The sequence below is a fragment of the Portunus trituberculatus genome, chromosome 15 (assembly GCF_017591435.1).
Source record: "Portunus trituberculatus isolate SZX2019 chromosome 15, ASM1759143v1, whole genome shotgun sequence".
Lineage (NCBI taxonomy): Eukaryota > Metazoa > Arthropoda > Malacostraca > Decapoda > Portunidae > Portunus > Portunus trituberculatus.
In genome coordinates, this window is record NC_059269.1 from 13,615,420 (window position 1) to 13,640,030 (window position 24,611).

Consider the following 24,611-nt stretch of genomic DNA (forward strand, 5'->3'; position numbering starts at 1 on the left):
CTATCTATATATATATATATATATATATATATATATATATATATATATATATATATATATATAACACGTCACAAGATTTGCAAGCCGCTTTGTGTTGTGGTAAGTGTTGCAGTGACAGTGTCTGGTGTTGCAGGGGCTACGAGACATCCGGTGCACGCAAATTTTTGAAGACTACCAAATGCGATAACTACAGTAATACACTTGTAACAGGCCTATGCATTTTATTATTATAGTGCATATTAATAATCTAAAACAAGAACATCTGTGCTGCCATATAATACAAAAAAGTATACATAAAATGAAACTCGTGTTATTATAGGAAGCGGGCAGAGTTCCAATATTGAGCGCAGAGCAGAACGGCCATTTTGAGGCGCTACGTGAACTGCTCATGTGTCTAGCAAGGCAGAATGAACGCCTTACAGTCATATTCTAGTGACGAGGAGTCCGGGAATGAAGCGCCAACACATAAAGTGAGTGTCTTGAGTAACAGGTGTGTGATGTGTGGTGTGTGTGAGGGTGAGGCAGCTGTGATGAGTGGACGGGCCTTGTTGTGGTCTGGGTTTGTTTTGGACTCGCACCCGGGTTTGTTTTGGACTCCTACCAGGACTTGTTTGGGTGCGGACTTGTATCTGCTCTGGTTTGGTGACGGACTGATTGTGTTGCCAGGTGGACTCGTGTTGCATGTGATGTGTGGCTAAGGTGAGGGACAGGTGGTGGTGGTGGCTCGGCAGTGGTGGGGGGAGACTGCTTGTGCTGCGTGGTGGAACAACACTCCGATTGTTCTAGATGTTTACCACGAGCCCGCCACCAACTCACTTCTAACTTTATCAGCTGAAATTCTGCTGTCACTGGTGTCTTGGGCTCCTCACCTCCTGGTCTGCTTCACGCCGCACCAACCAGGCCGGGACGGTGTCTGCTACATATGTTATCAAACCAACTAATTAAATATTGTGACCATTTTTAGCTACCACCATCAAGAAACATGTTCAAATGTGCCAAATACTAATCACTTTCATCATGAACATATGGTATAATGTAGGATTACTATGTAATTTGTAGAATGAGGAAGCCTAAGACATGTTTTTAAACATTTCAGACTCGCAAGAGTGGTGACCTGGGCACTAACTATGATGATGTCGGTATGGACATAAGTGAGGTAGGATACTACAGGTTTGACAGTGCTAATTAGTCAGTATTTCTATTGTTATTATGATTACTTTTTTATTTTAACATCAAATTTTATATTGGTTTTTTTTTTCTTTTCTTTGCTTGTGAACCACTGTATTGAAATGGAGGAAAGTCAGAGTCTTCACCAATGTTGTCAGTATTTATGCAATAGGTTCAACACGATCCCTTATGCTGATTGCCGTCTCACCCCAACCACGATTTTTTAGGTTAAACTTGTAGATTGTCTTTGGAATGGTGAGAACTAAAAAGATGCAGGGCATTTATTTTATTTAGGATATATGTGTAAATATTACTCCAGCTATTTTGAGTGCATGATTTAAAAAAAAAAGGTGAATCCACAAGCTACTACAATAATAACAGAGCAAGCACTATAATGAAGTCTCTTAAATTTCGTTTGATATTAATACGTTCTGTTGATATACTGAACACAAGTCGATGGAGACTTCTGCGACTTTAGGAATCGTTGGTTGGAGGTCAACACCTGGTAGCTGCAGGACCCTAAACCTTATAAAGATGAGGTGTAAGCTCTGAGTGTGAGCCCAGGTGAGTAGCGTAAGTACTTTTAAATTAAAAGAATAAGAGTTAAGGTTTGGATATTATTGTAGTAGATTTTGTGGAGAAGACTATTTATTCCATGCAGAGGTGACCCCCTCCCTAAAGGTGAGAAGTGTGTGGTGGCATCAACATTGTGACCATTCTTTAAAGGGCCAGTCTTGGCTCGTCAAGTTCAGGATTGATTGTGTGTAACAGTGTGCAGAACTGAAATGTTCTTTGTCATAGACTATGAAAGATACTATAGGAAATTGTAACCCTTAGTTCATTTGATTAAGGTTTTGTATAGGTTAAGATGGCATGCACAGATTTTGTGGCTTATAAGATTTCTTTTTTAATTAATCCACCTTTGTTTTTAATCTCTCTCTCTCTCTCTCTCTCTCTCTCTCTCTCTCTCTCTCTCTCTCTCTCTCTCTCTCTCTCTCTCTCTCTCTCTCTTCGACTCGGATACGCATAATTAGGTACCCATTATATTACATTTTTATTACAAGCTGAGTCAAGCGCTGGCTCACTGAATTTTGAGTAGCTCACCAACATATCATTCCATGTTTTGTGAAGAAAACTATCTGATAACATACATTCAAGGTATATACATACCATATATAAAACTGAATGATATTTTACCTTTTTTCTAATGTAACACAAAAATTATTATAGTTATATAAATCAGAAACAGATTTGTTCAGTTTATGGAATAGTTTGTACTCTTCCAAGTTCCTATACACAAAACAAACATTCCTCTAAAATAGAGGCATTCCAAACAAGATTTATCTCTACATCTTAAAAAATGATCAGAGAAAATAATAGAAAGGCTTGTGAAAAGTAGGTGCTGTTTAGTAATTAATGTGATGTTGAAATGCATTTACATAGTGCAATACTTGTCAGTGTGGTAGAAGTATAGCAAGTGCACAGTGCCAGATAGAAATACCAATAAATTCTGCAATACCTACATATTACTGGAACAAAAAACATGTAAGTGATATAAGAAAGTGTTTTTTTTTATATGTGGTGCTATTTTGAATAAATCTGTCATAAGGAGAACAAACTATTGAGTTGTGTAAATTTTATTGCTTAATTAGTAGTTCTGTGTCACAAAGTTCATGCAATCCAACCTTCTGTTCCTATAAAGATGCCAGGAAGTGCTGGGAACTGCTGCAGCTTGAGCCATATGAGCCATGGTGGTATAGTGTGTGTCAGCCATTTCCTTGGTGTTGCTTGAGGTCATTGGGGAGTGAGTCTCTTGAACAAAAATCTGAACATATATTACATGATGAATCATCTCATGAGCCACAAAATACAATATATTTATAACACCTGCCATGTGTTGTTAAGCAGATGTTGCTAGAGGTGAAAATACATGTTATTCTAAGTAGAAAATATTCTTAGCGCATGAATTTTGAGGCTTTTGTGATTATGAATTCACATCTGTCCTGGTGACATTCACAATTGCTGAGTTGTGCAGGTTTCCATGGTAGATAAACATCATATTCACTGTTTTCACATTATTAAACATGCATGGTATTGCCAGCACTCCCTCAAAATACAATGTATATGTATGCTTATTATTTAATTTATCACTAATTACAATTACACTATCCTTGTGTAATGTATATCAGTGAATCATTAATTCATTAGTACCATTCATCTCGTTATATTGTCTTAAAACTTGTAGGAATCCCGCCATGGACACTGCCTGTGTACAAGTGTCACCCACACTTGAATTTCATAACATGACTAAACTGAACCTTAGAATGCATATGTGTATAGAGCATTTTCTGTAGAATAACTTGTGTTTCACCTCAAGCAATATCACCTAACACTTATGTTAAATCATATATATATATATATATATATATATATATATATATATATATATATATATATATATATATATATATATATATATATATATTTTGCATTAAAAAGAAGTCACATTTTATTATGTATGGACGGTTACCAGTCTCCCAATATGCACCACAGGTATGAAGAGGTATATACACAATGGCTGACTACTGAACTGCCTGTCACCTGGTGACCTCCTGGTGTACATTATTGTAATGTACATACTTGATTTGTCACTACTACTAGCTACATAGTATTATAGGTCTGTCAGGATTCTCTCTCTCTCTCTCTCTCTCTCTCTCTCTCTCTCTCTCTCTCTCTCTCTCTCTCTCTCTCTCTCTCTCTCTCTCTCTCTCTCTCTCTCTCTCTCTCTCTCTCTCTCTCTCTCTCTGTTTCACCCCAAAATATAATGGGGAGTTTTCAGAACTCATCCACCAGATGTTGCCGCTGCTATGTGTCCCTTGCTGACATGAACTAAATTATTGTTGTATTAAATCCCAGGCACATACAGATGCATAGAACATTGATTATGATGATACTGATGACATTCTGTATCTGTTTTTAATTATCCTGTATGGATAATTTTGGGAGAAGATAATTAAAACAAATAAATTTTTTTTATTATCTAGTAATTTTGCTATCAATATCTTAAATGCAGCATACTACAAGTCTAAAATCTATTTATATGGATAATGAAAAAGGTAAAATCTTTGACTGTACTATATAGTATGACCCAGCTTACTCAGTAACATCATGGTATATGGGTATAGTTATTTTCATTGGGAATTTTAGCATCACTTTCATCAAGATAAAAAAGCGGCAAAACAATCGAGCAAAGACAAAGCATATCACTGGACAGGTGTAGAGTGAGGAAGAGAAATATGAGAAGTGACCTGGACATTACAGCAGGAATTAACTATTATGTCCAACAGTGTGTTTGTCAAGTTAAACTGGTGGGCAGCCCAGGTTGGGCTAGACAGCAACACTCTCTCCAGGATACTCGAGTTGCCTGTTCTTAATTAAAATTGTTGTTTCCATATACTAGTAAGTTGATCTGTGTGGTTTGGACTTTTAAGTGACACTGACATGTTTTCATGTTTACTGTCGACTGGATTAATACATTTCCGATCAAGGGTGTACTCTTTGGGAAATGTGGAGATGACCAAATAAATCTCAATGCCAGTTCATGAGAAAATCAACTTATGTACGTTTGTTCATGGATAGGTTTTGATTTTGCCTGTATTATTATTTAGAAGGAATTATGTATAAAAAATATATTATAACAAATTATTGCATCTCTGTGTTTGTAGATTGACGCTGCAGGTATGTTCTGTATTACCCCTGTGAGAGCAAAGGGGACACTTATGTGCTGCCAGCTGATGACAACCACTACTTCTGAAAACTCCCCATTGATATGACAATAACTCAAAACTGCTTCCAGATTAATTTCTCTGAATTTTATTTTCTAAAATATATCATGATTTAAACAATTCGGAGACTCACCAGGATGGCAATAAATGCCTAGCAGTCAAATACATTCATCCATTGTTGTGTAGCTTAAATCAACTAAAGAATTTAACTAAGGAATTAGTGGTAAGTAGATAATGACAAAACTCATCATTTGTACAAGGCTGTGGCTTTACTTTGAATACTTGAAAATCTCCTGTAAGTTTTTTCTGTTTGGTTTATCAATTAATCATCATTTTCCTTCACCCAAAAGCAAGTTTTTTTTTTTTTTTTTTTTTTTGTCTGCTGAAACAGGATGTTGAAGCAATTTGGCATTATAATTTTCAGAAAGCTGCATGCTTGCTCATTTTCTGGAGACTTTGTCGCTGAAAGTTGGTAATACTGTATGTATGAGGGGTTGTCCAAAAATGTAAAGACTATATGCAGTTTTCATTGCATACATGAAATATTCCCTTGCAAAATTACCAAGACAAAATTTACAATAGCATTGCTTTTAATTTGTTATACCAGGTCACTAATATGAATTGATAACCACCAGAAAACAGGGTTAAGATAATAAATGACTAGCCATATTATTGACTAAAGTCAAATCTAGATGTGAAATAAAGGTCAAAGATCCAAGTTATTAAGAGTTAGTTGCTGTACTATATTTGTAAAATTGTTTAAGCCATGGATAAGAGGAGACATATATAAGGGCAGTCTCTTCATACTATTGATTCTTTTTGGCAGACCATTGGTAGCAGATTCAACTTGTGTGGTGCTCCTTGCATCATGAAGAAAGTGGCTTTCCTTGGCGTCTTCAGCCACGGCACATGTACTTGTGGCATGATAACGTGAAGAGAGTTTGCCCTTGAAAAAATCATTTCTGCTTGCACAGGGAACCTCTAAGATGTTCATAAAGCCCAAATATTTGCAGTGCTTCTTCCTATGCAAGTGCTGTTATCCTAAGGCTTTAAATCACTAGAACTGTTCAGTACTTTCACCCTCCATGGCTCTTCCCATTCTTTTATTCCATCATTACTGAATGCCTCAGATGAATAAGACAGTAATTGGAGTCTACAGCGTAAGAAAGAAGATTAGCATGACATAAAATAAGTGAAAGGACTAAAAGTGAATGATAATTTGCAAAAAATATGAATTGTTATTTGAGATGTATGAAAGTTATGAAAGTGAGCATTTCTTGTTTGTTGAGAACTGATCTATATATACAAGTCAGTACCCAACATGTATATATTCACTATGTTTTCCTGTATAAGTCTAAAAGATGTGTACAAGTGTGAAAACTCATTTCTGGGTACTATGTGTATGTTTTCTGTTGATTGTGAGTCAAACTAATACAAATATTCTTGTGCGTTGACCCAGCACCTCCCAACAGGACTCTGATGAGGAGCTGCCATCTGCCCACCAGTCGAGAGAGAAGTTAGGTGCCAGACCCACAGGCAACACTTCAAAACATCATGAATCTTCATTGGGTAATCGATCTTCCGAGGACCCTCCAGTGACCAGTAGTGAGAGCAACAAGAACTCCAGTGAAGTCAAGGAGGGTCAGCGATCTAGGTATGGAAGGGGAACCTGAAAAACCTTGTGCTTTGGAGCAAGGAAGCAGTAAACAAGCACCAAGGAAGAATTTTTAATCTAGTCCATCTTGGGCAATGAAATTGTTTTCTTTCCAGTTCAGTGCTCCACTACTGCTTATGCTCCTATTACTAAGTAAATTTAAGTTAGTGGTAAGAACATTTTGCATGTATTGCATAGAAGGTAATGAAGTACAGTACTGGTTAATTAAGGGGTTTTCTTTATCAGTCTCCAGGAGCGCTTGCTGGGCCTTGCCAATAGAGGATCACAGCGCGTGCAACCAGGAGATGATCGAGGTTCAGGCAGAGACAGAAGAGAAAAGTAAGCTTTACACTGACCTCTTCATTAACAACTGAGGATTATTTTTATCATGAAACTAAATTTGTTTTGCCTGTCTCATTTTAAGAATAATATTTATAGTAAACTTATTTGCCATACTATATTACTTATAATACCTTATTACTGATAATACTCTATGCATTTTATTAATTGTACTGGTTGCCTTGTGCCACCACCATGGAGATAAGACCAGTGTAGGCAAGCATATGGAGCTTTTTAGAGCAATAATGGTGATGTTGGCAAGGTCTATGAGTACCTTTATTGCTTTTTATAATTTTAGATCAAGGTCCAAGTCCAGGGAAAGAGAAGTTGGAAGATCAAGTCAGTCAAGCAGAGACCATGGTAGCAGGAGTCACCAGTCTCGAGAACAGTCCAGTCAAGGTAAGCTGATTTCTCAATACATTAGTTATCAGTGTATGCATCCATTGTAATATTTATTATAAAGTATAAGCATGTACGACTTTGTAGTATCCTCAGAGGGAATAAAATAAGAACATAGTAGCTGACTTTTCAGGGATTATTAATATTGTCTTTTTTTTTCCCCAGGCCACTCAGGACGAAGCAGGGATTCCCGTAAGGGTCGAGAAGAAGACCGAAAGAGGAAAGATGATGAGAGGCGGACCAGGCGATCACGTTCTCGTTCACGATCAAGAGACAGGCGCAGGTCACGTTCTAGATCCAGAGACCGCAGGTGGGTTGGGTTAGATCCAAGAGTGTTATATTCTCATCAATCTTTTTTGCACATTCATGAATTACAGTAGTTATTCTTTCTTGCTCACTTTGTTTAAGCACAAGTAGTCCTCGATTTATACGGTAGATGCATTCCAGAAGGGACCGTATAAAGTAAGGAATGAATACCTAACTCCCTAGACTTTTTTTTTTTTTTTTTTTTTTTTTTTTTATATATATAAAAGAGCAGACCTAAGCTTTGTACAGTACCTCCAGCCCCTTTCCATCAAGCAACCACGCAATCCTCGTGAGTGTGACTCCCAGCACAACAGCCTCGCCCTGGAGGGCGAGGCTTCAGGGGTGTCCTCGCACCACTATCATCACCACCACCACACCACCACCACCATCACCATCACCATCACTATCACTATCACCATCACCACCACCACCACCACCACCACTAGACTTTGAAGGATGTGTTCAAAATAAGATAATCTTTCACTGTACGTATACATATTGCATTAAGCACATTTCTATTATGCTTATTAACCCTTTCAGGGCACAAATAAGTTTTTGGGTCATGTCTGTGAGCTGCAAATACGGCCGAAAAATCAAGGTTTGCAAAAATTTTAAAAATTAATATTCTCATGCATAATAGTGTTACGCATCTACTGTAAAAAAATTTAGGTCTCTACTCTCACTGGAAAGTGGTGCAATAATGATGGGAAGTTGGCTTTCTGGTGGTACGTTGTGCGCTGTTGAGTATTGTCATCGTAGCAGGTGGTTATTTTCCGCCGCAACTTGTGCAGGTGTTCTCACTAAATTACACAGAATTTTCCGCCTGATTTGAACTGCATTTGCTCAGAACTGCTCCAGAATGGGCTAGGGTAATTATTTTTCACACCTGTGTATACATTATGCCCACACAATTAATATAAAATACGTTTTCAGAGTGTTTTCTTGATGTACATACTATTATTATCAAATTCAACATAAAATACTGACTTTCTTCGCAATAGAACACAACAAAACTAGTTTTTTTTTTTGGAGAACAAGAAATAAAATTACTGCAGTTTTCACTAAATGTACCAAAACCAACATGCAAAATACTTATTAGTTTCACGAACAATCAGATCTATGACACCATCATCCACAAATAGCTTGAAAAAATCTGGGATAGTGGAGTCATCTGTGATGCCACTAGCGTCAGAAATTCCACTCGATGCATTATCAAAATCATACACATTTGGAATAAAATCATCACCATCTGTCCACGTGAATGCAGGGTGTTGTGGTCGCGTGTGGCAGAGGGCTGGCAAGAGGTGTCATCTAGCACGCTGGGCATCACGTGTGGGAGGAGGAGGAGGACGACGCAGTGGTGGTGGGCTGGGGGGCTGAGAAGAAGCATCAGATGACTCCGTGTCTGGCTCAGAATATGAGTCTTCACTTTCGGTACTAGACACATCAAGTGCTTCCTCATCACTGTCTTCCTCCTCATCAGAATATTCATCTCCAGATGCTGTAATCATGGCAATAGCATCCGGTGTGGTCACAACTGTGGGCCTTCTACGCCGCACCGCGGGCGTAGCAGGCGGCTGGCGAGGTGGGGGGCCACAAGTGTTGAGAACTATCCATCACTCCTGACAAACATGGACTGAGGGTTCCCTACAATCCTCCTCCTTTGTTTCAGGACGCTTATCATATATAAGGTTATGTAAACAATAGGGAGAGGAGGTCATGAGCGAGGATACGCATGTCCATATATGGTAACATACGAAATACACAATATATTACCAATTAACGAATAATATCTGGCATATCTGCTCTCTAATAAAGAGATTTGATCATCACTCTTGTTATTTCTGTAAATAAATGCACAAATAGCCACTAGTGATGTCTTAAATAATAATAATTATGAAAAAGGGGGCATCTGATACTCTACTGTGTGGATGCCATTGTGACTATATATTTTTTTTTACCACACAACTGATGGCGTGTCCCATGAGTCGAGGGAGGCTGGGAGAATGTCATCTGGCTACTAGCAGCATCCAGGAGGCGCGCTGTTTAATTCTGTGACTCGTCAAATATGGGACCACAATCGTGGACAGGAGGCATTTCCCCGCAAAGCCATGATCGTGGTCCGGAGCACTGAAAGGGTTAATGGTTTTATTAATAAACTTACAAAGACATAAAAATTACTATAAAAAAGGGAAATGATTAAACACAAAATTATTTTATTAGTACCGTCTTCCTCTATTTTGCTACTTCCTCCTCTGATGTGTCATCATTGTCGTCGTCTGTCTCCGATTCTGTTACTTGACTTGGTGTGTGCGGTCTGAAGAAGCTTGTTATTGATTGCTGTTTTTTCTTATGTTGTTTTTCTTTGAGAAGAACCTCATAGCATGTCATTTTTTCCATGACCCCTCTGATGACAGCGGTGCTTCTTTCAATATTTGGGTAATTTCTTCGAGAATTTTCATTGACTGCGCCAACAAGTCCATACACTCAGACAAGTTGGCTGCTGTGAGGGCTCGCTCCAGTGTACATGTCTTCCTTGCTCTCTTGGAGTATCATCGCCAGCTGGAGATGCAGAAGGGCGCTTGGGAGCCATGGTAAACATTGGGCATGAGAGAGGGAGATGTTGCCATAACCATGCTTAGGTGAACAATGAGGCATGCTTGGCGCGCATTTCTGAAGTAAATCGCTGTGCGAATTTTAACTTTTTTGAAACCGTATAATTCTGAGGAATTCGTACAATGTGATGAAAAAACCCTATTTTTGGACACCATATAACTCTGAATTCGTATAAGGTAAATTCGTATGTATCGAGGACTACCTGTAATTTACTTACTCATTTTCCTTTTTCATCCTGATATTTTGTTACCATTTTTATATGTTGAGGTGGACTCTTTAAACACCATCACCATCAATCCCCAACTCAGGTCAAGGTCACGGTCCAGGTCCAGGTCCAGAGAAAGGCATCGCCGCAGCCGCAGCCATGAGAGAAAGAGACCCTTGGACATCAGAAAAGGTAAACTGGTACAGTTTTTAGTGAGGCTGCATGAGTGTATCTGTGCACCTAGTGTGGTGGACAATCAATTATTAGTGTCCCTTGTTATGCTTTGATATTTTATGTGATGTATCGTATAGTACAAGGCAGTCCATTTTTCTTGGTCAACAGAGGCTCAGCAGAAGCTTGCAGCCTTGAAAGCAGCTAATCCAGATCTGACAGCAGCAGAACTTCTTAAAAGGAGTATGGATGCTCAAGTAGTTGAGGTGCAGAAGCAAACAGGCATTACCCTGCCATCATATTACAACCCTGCAGCAATGAACCCTATGAAATTTGCTGAACAAGAACGTAAAAAGAAATTACTTTGGGGTAACAAGGTAAGAACACAATTACCATAGGGGTTTACTCCTAGTTCTTGATATTGCTCTAACTACTCTGAAATTTAGTAAAATTAAATGTATATATGTATGTAGTTCATTCTTTTTGTAACTTCTACTATTTAGTTCTCCCATAGATGACACCTATGTTTGAAGAAGCTTTGCTGTATCACTTAAAGAATACTTTTAAAATAATGTTGTCTTTGTTGCAGAATAAGACTCAACCAACCCCCCTCCTCGGCACTCAAGCTGGTCCTCCAGAAACTCCACAGGGAATGAATCCAGGAATTGTAGGAAGTAATTTTGGAAGCAAGTTTTCATCTCCACTAACTCAAAGACCATCAGGCATGGCATTGTCACATGCAGCTGCGAGCAGCAGCAGCAGCAGCAGCAGCAGCAGTAGCAGCAGCAACACCAGTGGGGGACAAGCAGCCTTATGGGCCAACACTAGGTTTTCCAATGACAGAGATGGCAAGATGGCTGAAAAGTTCCGCAGGCTTATGGGGGTCAAGAATACAGGTGAGTTTCAGTTAGTGATTTTGTATGAAAAATCAAGAAATATTTATCTTGTTATTTATAGAACAAATTTAGATGTTGAAGCTTCTCACCTTTTAGCTGCTGGGTGTGATTTTAGAACACAAGGTTAAGGTGTATGGATAAGTGCAAGTAGAGAGTTTTCCTTGGCCTCTGCATTGAGGAAGGTTCCATAAACAAGCATCAGCAAATGTACTATATTCAATATTTTTACCTTACATTCAGAGCCTATTCCTAGATGTATACTTTTTTGTGCATATGAAATCTGTATATATTTGAATAGAGAACATTCATGTCTTTTAATGTTTTCAGGTGATGGGGCTGCAGTTCCCAGTAAGGAAGGTGGTGGCAGTGGTAGTGGTGTTGGTGGAGGAGGAGGAGAGGGCAGCAAAGATAAAGGTATTGACATCCTTCAAAAACAAGAAAGTATGTTTTCTTCAATGGAAAGGCAATATGAGATGGCAAGGATTGCCACTCATACTCATAAAGGATTTGGTTTAGGCTTTACTAGTCAGTCATTTATACCAAAGTAATGATTTCATTGTTGACAGTCTCTTAAGTACTCAGTTTCAGTCTTGTACATACATGTTGTGGAGCGTTATAGAAGATAACTCGTGAAGAAAGTCTTCAGTGTAGGTATTCAGTCTAGACAGAGGATTGACCTATCAGTGTGATCATTGATGAAAGGCTAGACTACTAGTTTACGTCTCCTGTTGCCTCTTTCACCATTAATAAGTTTTTTAGAAGTTTGAGTCAGTGAGGATATCACCAATGCCAAGACTCAGACCAGGGCCTCCCCCTCCATTTTCTTGTAATTTATAGTTGTTGCTGTGAGTCAGTGGGAAAACACTGTTCTGCCATCTTGGTCACTGGTCTGAGTTTTGCCTGTATGTCAGTAAGGTCAATGTCTGCACCAAAAAAAAAAATTAAATAAAATAAATAATGAAAAAATAATAAAATTATTGATTATTTCGGTAAACGTAAATATTGTAACGATTCTCTCTCTCTCTCTCTCTCTCTCTCTCTCTCTCTCTCTCTCTCTCTCTCTCTCTCTCTCTCTCTCTCTCTCTCTCTCTCTCTCTCTCTCTCTCTCTCTCTCTCTCTCTCTCTTGATATAAAAGTAAACAATATCATTTAAAAAGAGCAAACTACAGTTCCAGTGCCACCTGTCATCAATAGTCGCTAAATGGTTTTATTTTGATGCCAGACATCATTTGCTGCTAGTCATGATCAGGATTTTTCTTTCATTTCCTTTTCTTTTTTTTTTTCTTCAAAGGTTCAGTCAGAATGATTCTATTGAGCCAAAAAATGTGGTATTCACTGACTTGGTATTGATAAGAATAAACAAGATATAGTTTTCCTCACACTTCAGTATTGATGAACCTCCAACTTTCTTAGTTTCCTGCATCAGGTTATATAAACTGGTGTTTCACCTTTTTGCTGGTTTGTATGTAAGTCTCATTTTTGTTATTTGGATATCCATTTTTGAACTAAGTTATATCTTCAGGAGATTTTTCATGCAGTTATGTATATGTTCCTGCAGTTTTTAGCTCTGAAAATAGTATGGTGTAGGTATGCAAACTTGAAAGGATCCTTGCATGTATGAGTTAATGATTCTTATAAGAAAGCTATTAAAACTTAGATTTTATCTAGATGATGACACTTCATTATACTGAAAGCTTCTCCAACTGGTTGCATTTAGTTAGCTTTACATACCTACAGTTTCAGTATGGTTTATAATTTTTTAAGGATCATGTGGAACTAAGCCATACTGAAACAATCTAAAAACTGCAGATACCTAAATAGAATAGAAAAAATATCCCCAGATTTGTACGAGTATTTTAAGACTGCAATAAAACATCAACAATGTAAGGTATTTGCACACAATGTTTTTATCATGTGTGATAGAAGTACATATAATTAGTCTTTATTCCAGCCTGACAACTGTCCTAAAAAGATAGGAAGCAGAAACAAGGCAGCACATCTGGGTTCTCTATAGGAATAATAATCCAAAAGGTGTGGTGAGGTGAGGTTCTCTAGTCCTTCATTGTTTTCTTTAATGAGACATAGGGAGTAATGTACCTACCCAGTCAGCTATCAAGCACCAGGTATGGCTAATATAAGCATGGCATCAATGTCAAGTTTTCTGGATTTGCAGTGGTCAGTATCATCTAAATAGTTTTCCCAGCTTTTAAGGGTTTAGCAGCAGCTGCCCCATGGAACCCTATCATGGCCATTTTGTTTTAGGATTAGGTATCAGGCAAAATATAATAATGATACTCACCATTTATCTCTAAGACTGATGATATACAAATATACACTAGTTTTTTTTTTTTTTTTTTTTTTTTTTTTTCTTAAGTTTTAAGTGTGAAATATTCTATATCTTTGATGTCTCACTCCAAAGTAAGTGCCCACAGCAGAATCCACTCCTTCTCTCACTTGTTCAAGCATTTGTTTCTGTTAACACATCTTTCACTTTTGTATTTCTTTACCTTATCCTATTTTTTAAGTACCTTTGCTCTCCTGTAACTGCCTTCAACTTTGCTCACATGTTCTCTTATCTTCAATATGGCCATACCATCTCAGTGTGTTCCTTTTCACTTGCATAAGTCCTTATACAACATTTCATATGTACTTTCATTATTCTTAGCATTTTCAGGTTGCAGCATCCCTTATTTTTTATATGCATTTACTTTACTCCAACATGCACATCTCAGATAACTTCAACTGATGCATCCTTAATTGCTGTGCCTTATTCCATGTCTATGTCTTATGCATGTTTCATCGTTGGCAGGAGGATACTATTGTGTAAGCCTTGCCTTATATCCAGACATTTCACCTCATGACTCTCCACGCAAATGACCTTGAGATGTGCTAATTTTCATGGCCCTTTCTCTCATCTCTCCATCCATCTCACCATGTTTACCTGCTCAGCAATAGATCTGGTGTAGAGTTTCAATATAGGAAAATTAATTAATCTTCACCCTCAAAGTATTGGAAAATTAATTAATCTTCACCCTCAAAGTATTTTTACTAATTTTCAAGTCAGGGAGAATAATATCTGAATGAAAAGAGCACATTTTATTTTTATATTGTCCAAGAAGGAAAGCACACTCCAAGCAATGAAAGACCACTTGTCTCCTATTAGGTATGTCTTTCCCATTCCACTATTGGAAGTAAGCCTTAGTTTGATGCACTCATGGTCGGAGCAGGTGATTTTTTCCTTAGTTTGAAGTCCCCTTTGCGTATATCAGCCAAGAGACGGTCTATCACACACCCACCACTGTCTTCTTGAGGGTTTGGCAGTGGTGGTCCTTTCCCTCTCTTCTTGCCGCTGGTTGCCTCCCTCTCCGCCGCCTGCCGTCGACGCTCCTCTTCCATCCGCTTCTTTCGCTCTTCCCTCTTCCTTCTTGATTCGTTGTCCTGCAGGTTAAAGTACAGTTAGAGGAAAAAGATAGAAAGATAAATTAGAAGGTGAACTATGAAGCAAATGCTGGCAGCCATAGCAGCCAACATTGGGGTTTTGCTGTTCTTCTCTTACCAGTTTGCTGTCTTGTACTATTTGCAACATCAGACTCATCCAGAAGTCTCTATGGAATTTGGAATCATGCAGAAAAATAGCTTGCATAGTTTGTGTTAGAGCAAGGACGAAAATAATAAAGGAACCAAAGCTATACTCACCTTTCTAGCAGTCTGCACCTTGCATGACAAAGTGTGAAATATTGACACACACTCTTCAAGTCGGAACTTTGACTCGTCCTCACAGAAGTACTGAGCCAGCTTGATCCTGGAGCGCTCCAGCTCCTGAAGGCTGACTTGCAGGTCATGCATCACACCTGCTGCCTTCTTGGTGAACTCTATATTAAAGAGACATTATGGTGATGCATGAAAAAGCTGAACATCAAGCAAACATTACTCAGATCAGTGGTGCAGTTTCACCAGTAAAAATAACAATGGTATTGTATTTGCAAGAGAAAAACGAAAATATCGTAAACAGTTATTTTTCTCTTGTAAAGTGTAAATTGTTCTTTAAGCTTTTGTCACACACACACACACCTGAAAAGCGTTCCTGAATATCTTTGGGAGCATCCTGTAACTTTTTGGTCAACGCTGTCAAATCAGAATTCAGTGTCCCAATTTCCCCACTCAGCCCCTCCACGCTCAACCTGTTGGGGGCAGAGGCTGTCATACCATACCATCACGCTTACACATACTACGAAATCTTTATAGATCATATTTGGTGTATATCAGAGAATCAAATGTAAAATATATATATATATATATATATATATATATATATATATATATATATATATATATATATATATTATATATATAGCCCCAGTTTTTCCTCTCTCAAAAATTATCTACATATTCAAACTGCATCTGATCTCCCAGAATTATTGACCAATTCTTAATTATGTTTGGTTTCCTGGAAAGAAACATTGCAAAGAACTGTGTTTGAGAAATAGCAATATGTATAATAAAAGAAAAGTAATGTCTGAGGAAAGCAAAAATTACTGATTATTGCAAGTATGGAACCAAAAGTATCTGTGATAACGATAGGAAAAGACGCTACGTGGCGCACGAGAAATGTATATGCACAGCTGCGTCTTGGGTTCCATCCTTTGTGGCGAGTTTCCGCTGAAGACAAGACATAAGAGACAGCGGTCGTTATTAACCTGATGCGGCATTCAATTGTGTGTGTCCATCGCTTCCACTCACCTGGCAGGGGAAGAAAGGTCACCAAGGTTATCAAGGAATGCGAGGATCTCAAGTTCTTTCTCCTCCACAGTCTCCACAACGTAGTGCAACAGCGTCACGCCGGGAGTGTTGGCGCGAGTCTCCCACAGCTTGGAGATGGTTGGTAGCCGGAAGCCAATAGCGTCCCCAGCGTAACTCCCCTGCGAAGTAGTGGTGTGTCGTCATTTTAGCACACATGAATTTAGCTGCATGTATTCGCGTTTATTCATTTATTCAATAAGCTACGGTAATGGCTGGCTCGTCTTCGTCTGTTTGATCGACACAGGTCAATTTCATCACTTCACAACTTTAGGATCGCAATACCTGACAATACAATAAACGTAGCTCTCTTTTACAATGATGAGAGTAACGACCTACCATATTTATAAAGTTCCCGAGGGTGAGAATGTACGCAAAGAATTCCTTCAGACTTTCGCTGGTAAGGATTTTGTCAGCGGTGGTAAGAAGCGAGGTGATCTGGGGCTTCAGTTTATCTGCAGCGGGATACAGTTCTTCCATCTAGGGAATAAGAGAGGGTGAAATATATAGAAAAATGATGAATGAGAAAAGAACAGGGGTGGAGAAGCAAGATGAAAGGTTAACTGAAGGATGGAGGACAAAAATAAATGAAGCGAGAATATGAAATACAGATGGAAAAGTAGTGAGGGAGTGAATATATAATGAAAGCAAGAATAATTTTTTATGTAGGAATAGAACACTGGAAATGGGAAAATACTTATATTCGTAATGGAGAGGGTAAAAAAAAAATATTGCAGAATTCGTCAATGCGAGAATGCTCGTAGCGTCCGTCGATATTCCTACAACACGGAACACTGTCAGACGTAGAATTGTATATAGGAAACGGCGTCAACAGGCGAAGATAATGATCCGAGATTGCGTTAGGTTAATTTTTACATTGATATAAACTTCAAATTATAAGCAGAGAGAGAAAAAGAAGTAACGGTAGGTAGGAAGCATTATGAAAATATATTGAACCAACGGAGGTGAGTGGCGTACCTGTATCATGCCGTCGAGGCGCACCTGGTACCCCTCCACCTGCAGTAGCTCCACGTAAAACTTTTCAGCGTCCCCGAGCTTGGCCTTGTCCCCTTGGTACTCTTTGATCATGCCCACCTGCAGACCCACAAGTGGAACAAACCCTTTAGTACACGCCCCCTGAGAGAAAAATTATGATGCACTCCCCCGATCGCATACCCCACACACACACACACACACACACACACCGCGTAGTGTAGTGGTTAGCACGCTCGACTCACAATCGAGAGGGCCGAGTTCGAGTCCCGGTAAGCGGCGAGGCAAAGGGGCAAGCCTCTTAATGTGTGGCCCCTGTCCACCTAGCAGTAAATAGGTACGGGATGTAACTCGAGGGCTTGTGGCCTCGCTTTCCTGGTGTGTGTTGTGTGTTGATGTGGTCTCAGTCCTACCCGACGATCGGTCTATGAGCTCTGAGCTCGCTCCGTAATGGGGAAGACTGGCTGGGTGACCAGCAGGCGACCGAAGAGGTGAATTACACACACACACACACACACACACACACACACACACACACACACACCTCACTGTCTTCCGGCAGGATCCTTAGAAATCCTCTGAGTCGCTCTGCGCCGATCTCCGTACTTCGACACTGTCTGATGAGATTCGCCACCTCCGCATGCGAGACCTTAAATTGTTTTAAGAAGATATTGACGTTAAGTGATTTTTTGGAATCCAGAAGAGACACTTCACTCGTCGACTGTGCACGTGAAGGGCGCGGCGTGGGCGGGGCGCGGCTTTTCTGACAGAACAGCTGCTCCACCTGCTGGTAGTTGATGTTAGCGATCGGCGAGACGCTCAAGTCTTGTTGCACTTCCTGCCACACAGAATTACTGATGGTGTGGCGGCTCACTTTGCTCCAGTTGAGATGTTTCATTTTGATGGAGGGACGTGGCAACCTTTCGCTTAGCGTGGCAGCACGGGACAGGCCGGGTGGGACGGAAGCCCAACCCAAGGGAGGAGGAGGCGGAGGAGCACCTCCAGGTATAGGAGGTGGTGGTGGAGGAAGAGGAGCTCCAGGCATTGGTGGAGGGGGAGGCGGAGGAGGAGCCCCAGGTAGTGGAGGTGGTGGTGGTGGTGGTGGTGGTGGACCTCCAGGTAATGGAGGAGGAGGAGGAGGTGGTGGTGGTGGACCTCCACATAGAGGAGGGGGAGGAAGAGGAGGAGGTGGTGGTGGTGGTGGACCTCCAGGTAATTGAGGAGGAGGAGGTGGTGGTGGTGGTGGTGGTGGTGGTGGACCTCCAGACGGTGGTGGTGGAGGTGGTGGTGGAGGAGGAGCTCCAGACTGTGGAGGTGGAGGTGGAGGCGGTGGCGGTGGAGGAGCACTGGGGTGGGGCGAGGGTGGGGGTGATAGAGTGGAGTCTTTCCGAGTAACTTTCTCACCAGAGGAGGTGGGTGGAGAAGGAGGAGTGGTGTTTAGCACTTGTTTGTCCTTAACAGTGCTGGTGCTCTCCTCCACCAAGGCCTTGCGGAGGTTAAGGCCCTGATTGTCAGGTGATGAGGGCGGCTCAGGACTTGAGGGGAGACTGGAAGAGGGGAAGGGCCTCTCAGCAAATCCTTCCGGCACTTCTACATTAAGCTGATGAAGGTCGACAGGCGTCGGGGGGCGCATCATGCGGCGGGCTGTGGTCTGGGTCGCCACATTGCGCCTCTCCTCCTCGCCAGCCACCGATCGTGTCCAGTTGGATACATGGCCTCCTTCCGCAACTCGCAGCCCGATGCGGTCCAGCAGCCCCCACACAGCGTCGCTATCAGACAATAATTACAGTAATGTCACAATTACATTACCACGAAACCATTTATATAGCATCGAAAACTCACTAAGAGTCACTGAGTCACCAAAACTGTTGTCAGTATGCAGCAGGAGACTCAGCAAGTCCCTATGAATGCAAGATATACTACGTCCTTGTAGTAAATGTTGCGGTGTCGTGATTTGTCGCCTCCGTGAAAGTCATAACAGACAAGAAGAGTCGCGTGTTCAAGAAGAGTCATCCGTCGCTCTTAAAAACCTACATGAATACAGTAACACAAAATAGTAATATGTCACTCCTTGCAATGGTATGCTAATTACGGCACTGAAAAAATACTTTTTAAATAAGTATGAATGGATAAATACATAAATAACACACACACACACACACACACACACACACACACACACACACACACACCCGGTAGCTCAGTGGTTAGAGCGCTGGCTTCACAAGCCAGAGGACCGGGGTTCGATTCCCCGGCCGGATGGAGATATTTGGGTGTGTCTCCTTTCACATGTAGCCCCTGTTCACCTAGCAGTGAGTAGGTACGAGATGTAAATCGAGGAGTTGTGACCTTGTTGTCCCGGTGTGTGGTGTGTGCCTGGTCTCAGGCCTATCCGAAGATCGGAAATAATGAGCTCTGAGCTCGTTCCGTAGGGTAACGTCTGGCTGTCTCGTCAGAGACTGCAGCAGATCAAACAGTGAAACACACACACACGCACACACACACACACACACACAATTCAATGTAGTGGAATGTAATAAAGCCATAGAAACCTGGTTCGCTGTTTACTGACGAGCACTGACTCAGAAGAGCCAGCCAGCTTCATACCGAATTTTCTGCGACCAGCTGCGAAGCACATGCGACCGTGACGTCATGAGGCAGGTGACGCCCCGCGCCGGGCATCGTTACGTTATACACCACTGAACCGCAATCCGATGTGAGACGAAACCTTCAAATATTTCATTACTATTTGTCAGGTGATGAGGCCAGTGGTAAGTCAGAGCATACCGGCTGAGCACTACGATGGGTCTTGCATCCCCGCCATGTTATCGATTGCAGCATCAACACCTATTTTCTTTTCTACACAACTTTCTACACGTGCCTGTTTCTCCATCATTCTGGACTCATAGTTTCACACAACATAGACGAAGCTCTTTCTGGAAGGATTACGCAGTTCCTAAACATGCACTAACACAGATCAGACTGCATACTGTTGGGCACCGAGGCTGACGTCTCTTGTTAGGCACTGCTAAGAGAAGTACGGCAGGTGACAATACGGTGCAGTAACCGATACAGAGATGGAATGTTGACTAACGCCCAATCGCCGCTGCACTCGCCTCTACCAGCCATGTCGTTGCTGCCACAGATGTTCATATTAACCCTAAGGTAATTGGTTTCAACTTGCTAAGGGACATGCCAACGTAAACATTAAATAAAAACCATAAATTTCTGCACGTGTTAATACAAAACAGCGGTATTTCAGAATATCAACGTAAGTTTCAAATAAGATGCTTGGAAATGAAAGTAGAAAATGAATACATAAAGACTTGTCCTCAATGCGCACGCAGTTGGTTACCTGTCTTACTCATCACACCTGAATAGCTCCCCACCCCCCTCCCCCTGCCCCCCTCACCTGTCCTGCTCCACACCTAACCTACTTCCTTCCCTCAAATCAATTATGAATCGATTTTCAGAGTTTGCAGCCACATTTTTACCTACATTCCTTTACACACACCCAACCAGTCCCTCTGCCATCTCTCCACACACTGTCTTCTCTCTCTCTCTCTCTCTCTCTCTCTCTCTCTCTCTCTCTCTCTCTCTCTCTCTCTCTCTCTCTCTCACCTCTCCTGGTCATCAGGGTCCAGCTGCGTCAGGTTTATCAGCAGCCCCAACAGCTGGAGGGCGTGAGGCGTGTCCCGTACCTGGAGAAGGTGGAGGTGGTGTTAGTAGTAGTAGAAGAAGAAGAAGAAGAAGAGAAGAAGAAGAAGAAGAAGAAAAGATGGAATAGAAACAGAGGTGAGAAGGAAAAGGAGGAGGAAGAGGAAGAGGAAGTGGAGATGGAAGAAAAAAAAAGGAGAGAAAAAGAGGTGAGAAGGAAAAGGAGGAGGAGGAGGTGGAGGTAGAAGAAAAAAAAGAGAAGAAAGGAGAGAAACAGGTGAAAAGGAGGAGGAGGAAGAAGAAGAAGAAGAAACGCAATGGATTAACTTTTTAATGCACCTAAGTCACTTACGTATTGTAAACGATCACACATGCAAGATATATATATATTTTTTTTCATTTTTCAGTGATTTATTGCTATACATTTAGCTTTTACGTTACTCATTTGTGTATTTTACCTACATTCTATTGTTCAACCTATTTATTCAACTCATTTATTTTGTTCAATTTCTATTACCTATTCATTCATTTATCATATTTCTTTTTAACTCCTTCAGTACCGTGACGCGTTTCCATACTCTTGCTTACTATTTGGTAGCTTTATAAGGCTTCAGAAACTCATGTCGAGGATTATAATAGTGAAGACTCTGGATATTAATCTTCTGACCTCCATAGACCCTTCGTAATGTCAATAAAATGGTCTAATCGTACACAAATCTCAAGGTAATGTGGCGAGGCCTGAGTAGTGTGAGGAGGCGCGCGTCGGAGCTGCCTTTGTGTGGCCCTGCTTGAAGTAATTACACAGCTGACGTAGACTCCTTTTTTGCTTTCATATGCCACAGTTCCCTTGTTGAACGGATGCTGGGTGAGCTATAGTGACGGTCATGGCTGCGATGGCTTTCCTTTATCTTTTATCTTAATTCCACAACACGAAAAATACATTCATGATAAAGGATATACTGTATTTTTTTTTTTTTTTTTAGCTTTTTCACGTTCATTTCACCTGTCTCCGCCCAGTATTAAACATTACTATAAATACACAACCACGCCAATTACTGTTCGTTAAATTATGTACTTGAAGGTCATGAGTTACGTCCAGCACGCATGAAGCAACGCGGGACATAAAACTTGAGTCAGGAAGGAAGAACACACTCGATGGCAATTCACCTCGCAGCTTTAATGTTCTTTTGGGCAAGGATTATAAATATTTTTGATAGGAACTGCCTTCGGTATAGTCAACAAACATTTCAGCTTGATTTTTCGTCTCTCTACAAGCGCATACGTTATCTAACAGCGTCGTGAAATGAACTCAGGAAAGAAAAGAAAACATTAAGGAAGCTAAATATAGAATAACTGCTTGAGGGTCGGGTAGGCATGCGGGAAACGAGTGGGCTCCCGAGGGTCTGGTTGGTATGTGACCGGTGGAAGGCACAGTGGGGCGGAGTTAGATTTTCCTTCCCTTTCCAACTTCCCTAGCCTGACAACAAGGATCACTTTTCCTGGGTTGCCCTTTATTTATTTATTTTTCTTCTTTGATGGGAAGTACGAGTAGTATAGATTGTCAAAATAAAGTGGCAAGAACTGAACATGGCAAACGTATGATATATGAAACGAAAGTAAATCACTGCAAAGGAGTGTGTGTGTGTGTGTGTGTGTGTGTGTGTGTGTGTGTGTGTGTGTGTGTGTGTGTGTGTGTGTGTGTGTGTGTGTCGGTAGACGTTACCGATGTGACCAGAGACGCAGAGCGAGACGAGGGTTGGGGAGGGCCATGATTATAGGGAGGAGGGCAAGGGGCCAAGAAAAGCTCACGACAGGGAGGGAGGAACACTGTACTATACTCATTTTACTTCAGAGTGACAGAGGTTACTTCCAAGTTGAATTACACCCTAGAAACTAATAAAAAACGTTCCTCCTAAAAATGGAACAGTCTGCATTCGTCATTGAACTATTTCTCACAATTAAGCGTTAAGTGTTACAAATCAGAAAGAAGTGTGTGATAAATAACTCACCTTGACGAAGAGCGAATTGAAAGCGTCGTAATGGTTGAGGTGGTGCGCAGCGTCCGGCCCAAACAGTTGCTCCAGGTCGTCCTCGTAACTGTCTTCAAACGCGGCAACCTGCACCGCCAGCACCTCATTGTTTTTTGCCCGTAGAGAGTCAAGAAAGCCCAGTAGGTCCAACCCTGCAGCGGGAACAATGATACCGATTATACGAGTAGTAACAGTACGAACAATTAGGTAATTCAAGGGGGAAATGTACTGCAGAAAAAAAGAACTAGTAATGAAGCTCACCAATAAACTCATTCCTAAGGGCGGTTCTTGTGGGGAGGCTGCCGGCCCCCAGCACCACACAGTTAATAAAGGCAAGGAGGATTGTCTGGTATTCCACAACCTCAGTCTCTTTTAGCTCCTGCACCACCAGTTGGAACCTGTACCGCTGCTTTTTGTACACCTGTAGGACGACCAATAGTAGTAGTAGTAGTAGTAGTAGTAGTAGTAAGAGTGGTAGTGTTAGTGGTAACAGAATATAGGAATAATTATGGGGTTGTTATGTAATAAAAGAGATATGAGGAAGAGGATGAGTGGGAGGAGGGGAAGGAGGAAGGCTTGAATTGCCTTTAATTGCCATGCAGGAGAGAGAGAGAGAGAGAGAGAGAGAGAGAGAGAGAGAGAGAGAGAGAGAAACAATCACAACTGACTACAATACAAAAATATTTCCCCATGTTTAAAGTCCTACAATATTTCTAGACACTCGTAACTGCGATGAACCCTTCCCAGTAGCATCTCAATAACAAAAGCCCAGGGTGGGAGGCGGCCTGTGCCAGTTTACCTTATAGTTATTGAGGGCATCGAGAGCCAGGGCGTGACCACATTCAGAGTACACACACAGGGCAGACAGAAGCTCAAACACTTGCTTCCTCACCAGCATATTCTTGGAGTCGAGAGCTGTCAGAGGAAAGACATGAAAAGTATTATTATTTTTTTTTTTTTTATCTGAGAGGGAAAATCTAGGTAAGGGTAACAAAAAGACACTAAACAAAAATGCGCACTTAGATGCTAGTCCCCAAGCGTAGTGGTATGAAGCGTCCACCTATGGGTACTTTTGTTGTAGTTATCTAATTGAGTTATTGTAGGTAGTAAAAAAAAAGATCAAAATAAATATCACTTCATGAGAATATATACGAGAAATTCCTCTTTATTTATTTTGGTTCATTCTCTCTCTCTCTCTCTCTCTCTCTCTCTCTCTCTCTCTCTCTCTCTCTCTCTCTCTCTGGAAGGGGGCGGTGGAGGAAGAGAGTAGTACTGTTGCGTGAATGGTCAGCAAGCACCAATAAGCTCCCTTGTCTTGGTGCACTCGGTAGGAGTGGTAGGGGGGTTGATGTTACATGGTGTGATAGCTTATCTTATCATTGAGGCGCACACTTTGTCTACGTTATCGTTATAAGTTAATTTTTGATCTATCACCACCAATCAATGTCTCGCAAATGATAAATGAATAATTTATTTTCCTCCTCTAGTAACAGTTCAAAGCTCAAATATTTCTCTCTCTCTCTCTCTCTCTCTCTCTCTCTCTCTCTCTCTCTCTCTCTCTCTCTCTCTCTCTCTCTCTCTCTCTCTCTCTCTGTG

At 40.9% G+C, this 24,611-nt stretch overlaps 2 protein-coding genes across 2 annotated transcripts; one reads left to right on the top strand and one right to left on the bottom strand.

Annotated features, from left to right (window-relative positions):
* The first annotated feature begins 314 nt into the window (after positions 1–314).
* Positions 315–13,429, top strand: LOC123503967 (arginine/serine-rich coiled-coil protein 2-like). The gene is made up of 10 exons (XM_045254129.1): positions 315–470; positions 1,097–1,156; positions 6,425–6,606; positions 6,853–6,945; positions 7,244–7,344; positions 7,510–7,654; positions 10,575–10,663; positions 10,814–11,019; positions 11,232–11,538; positions 11,866–13,429. The coding sequence occupies exons 1-10, from the start codon at positions 408–410 to the stop codon at positions 12,084–12,086; spliced, it is 1,467 nt and encodes a 488-aa protein (XP_045110064.1). The 5' UTR covers positions 315–407; the 3' UTR covers positions 12,087–13,429.
* On the bottom strand, positions 12,571–18,426 carry LOC123503968 (inverted formin-2-like). The gene is made up of 7 exons (XM_045254130.1): positions 17,873–18,426; positions 17,314–17,430; positions 16,675–16,815; positions 16,279–16,457; positions 15,610–15,719; positions 15,235–15,410; positions 12,571–14,976 (listed from the first exon to the last, which is right to left on the bottom strand). The coding sequence occupies exons 1-7, from the start codon at positions 18,371–18,373 to the stop codon at positions 14,737–14,739; spliced, it is 1,464 nt and encodes a 487-aa protein (XP_045110065.1). The 5' UTR covers positions 18,374–18,426; the 3' UTR covers positions 12,571–14,736.
* Positions 18,427–24,611: the final 6,185 nt, after the last annotated feature.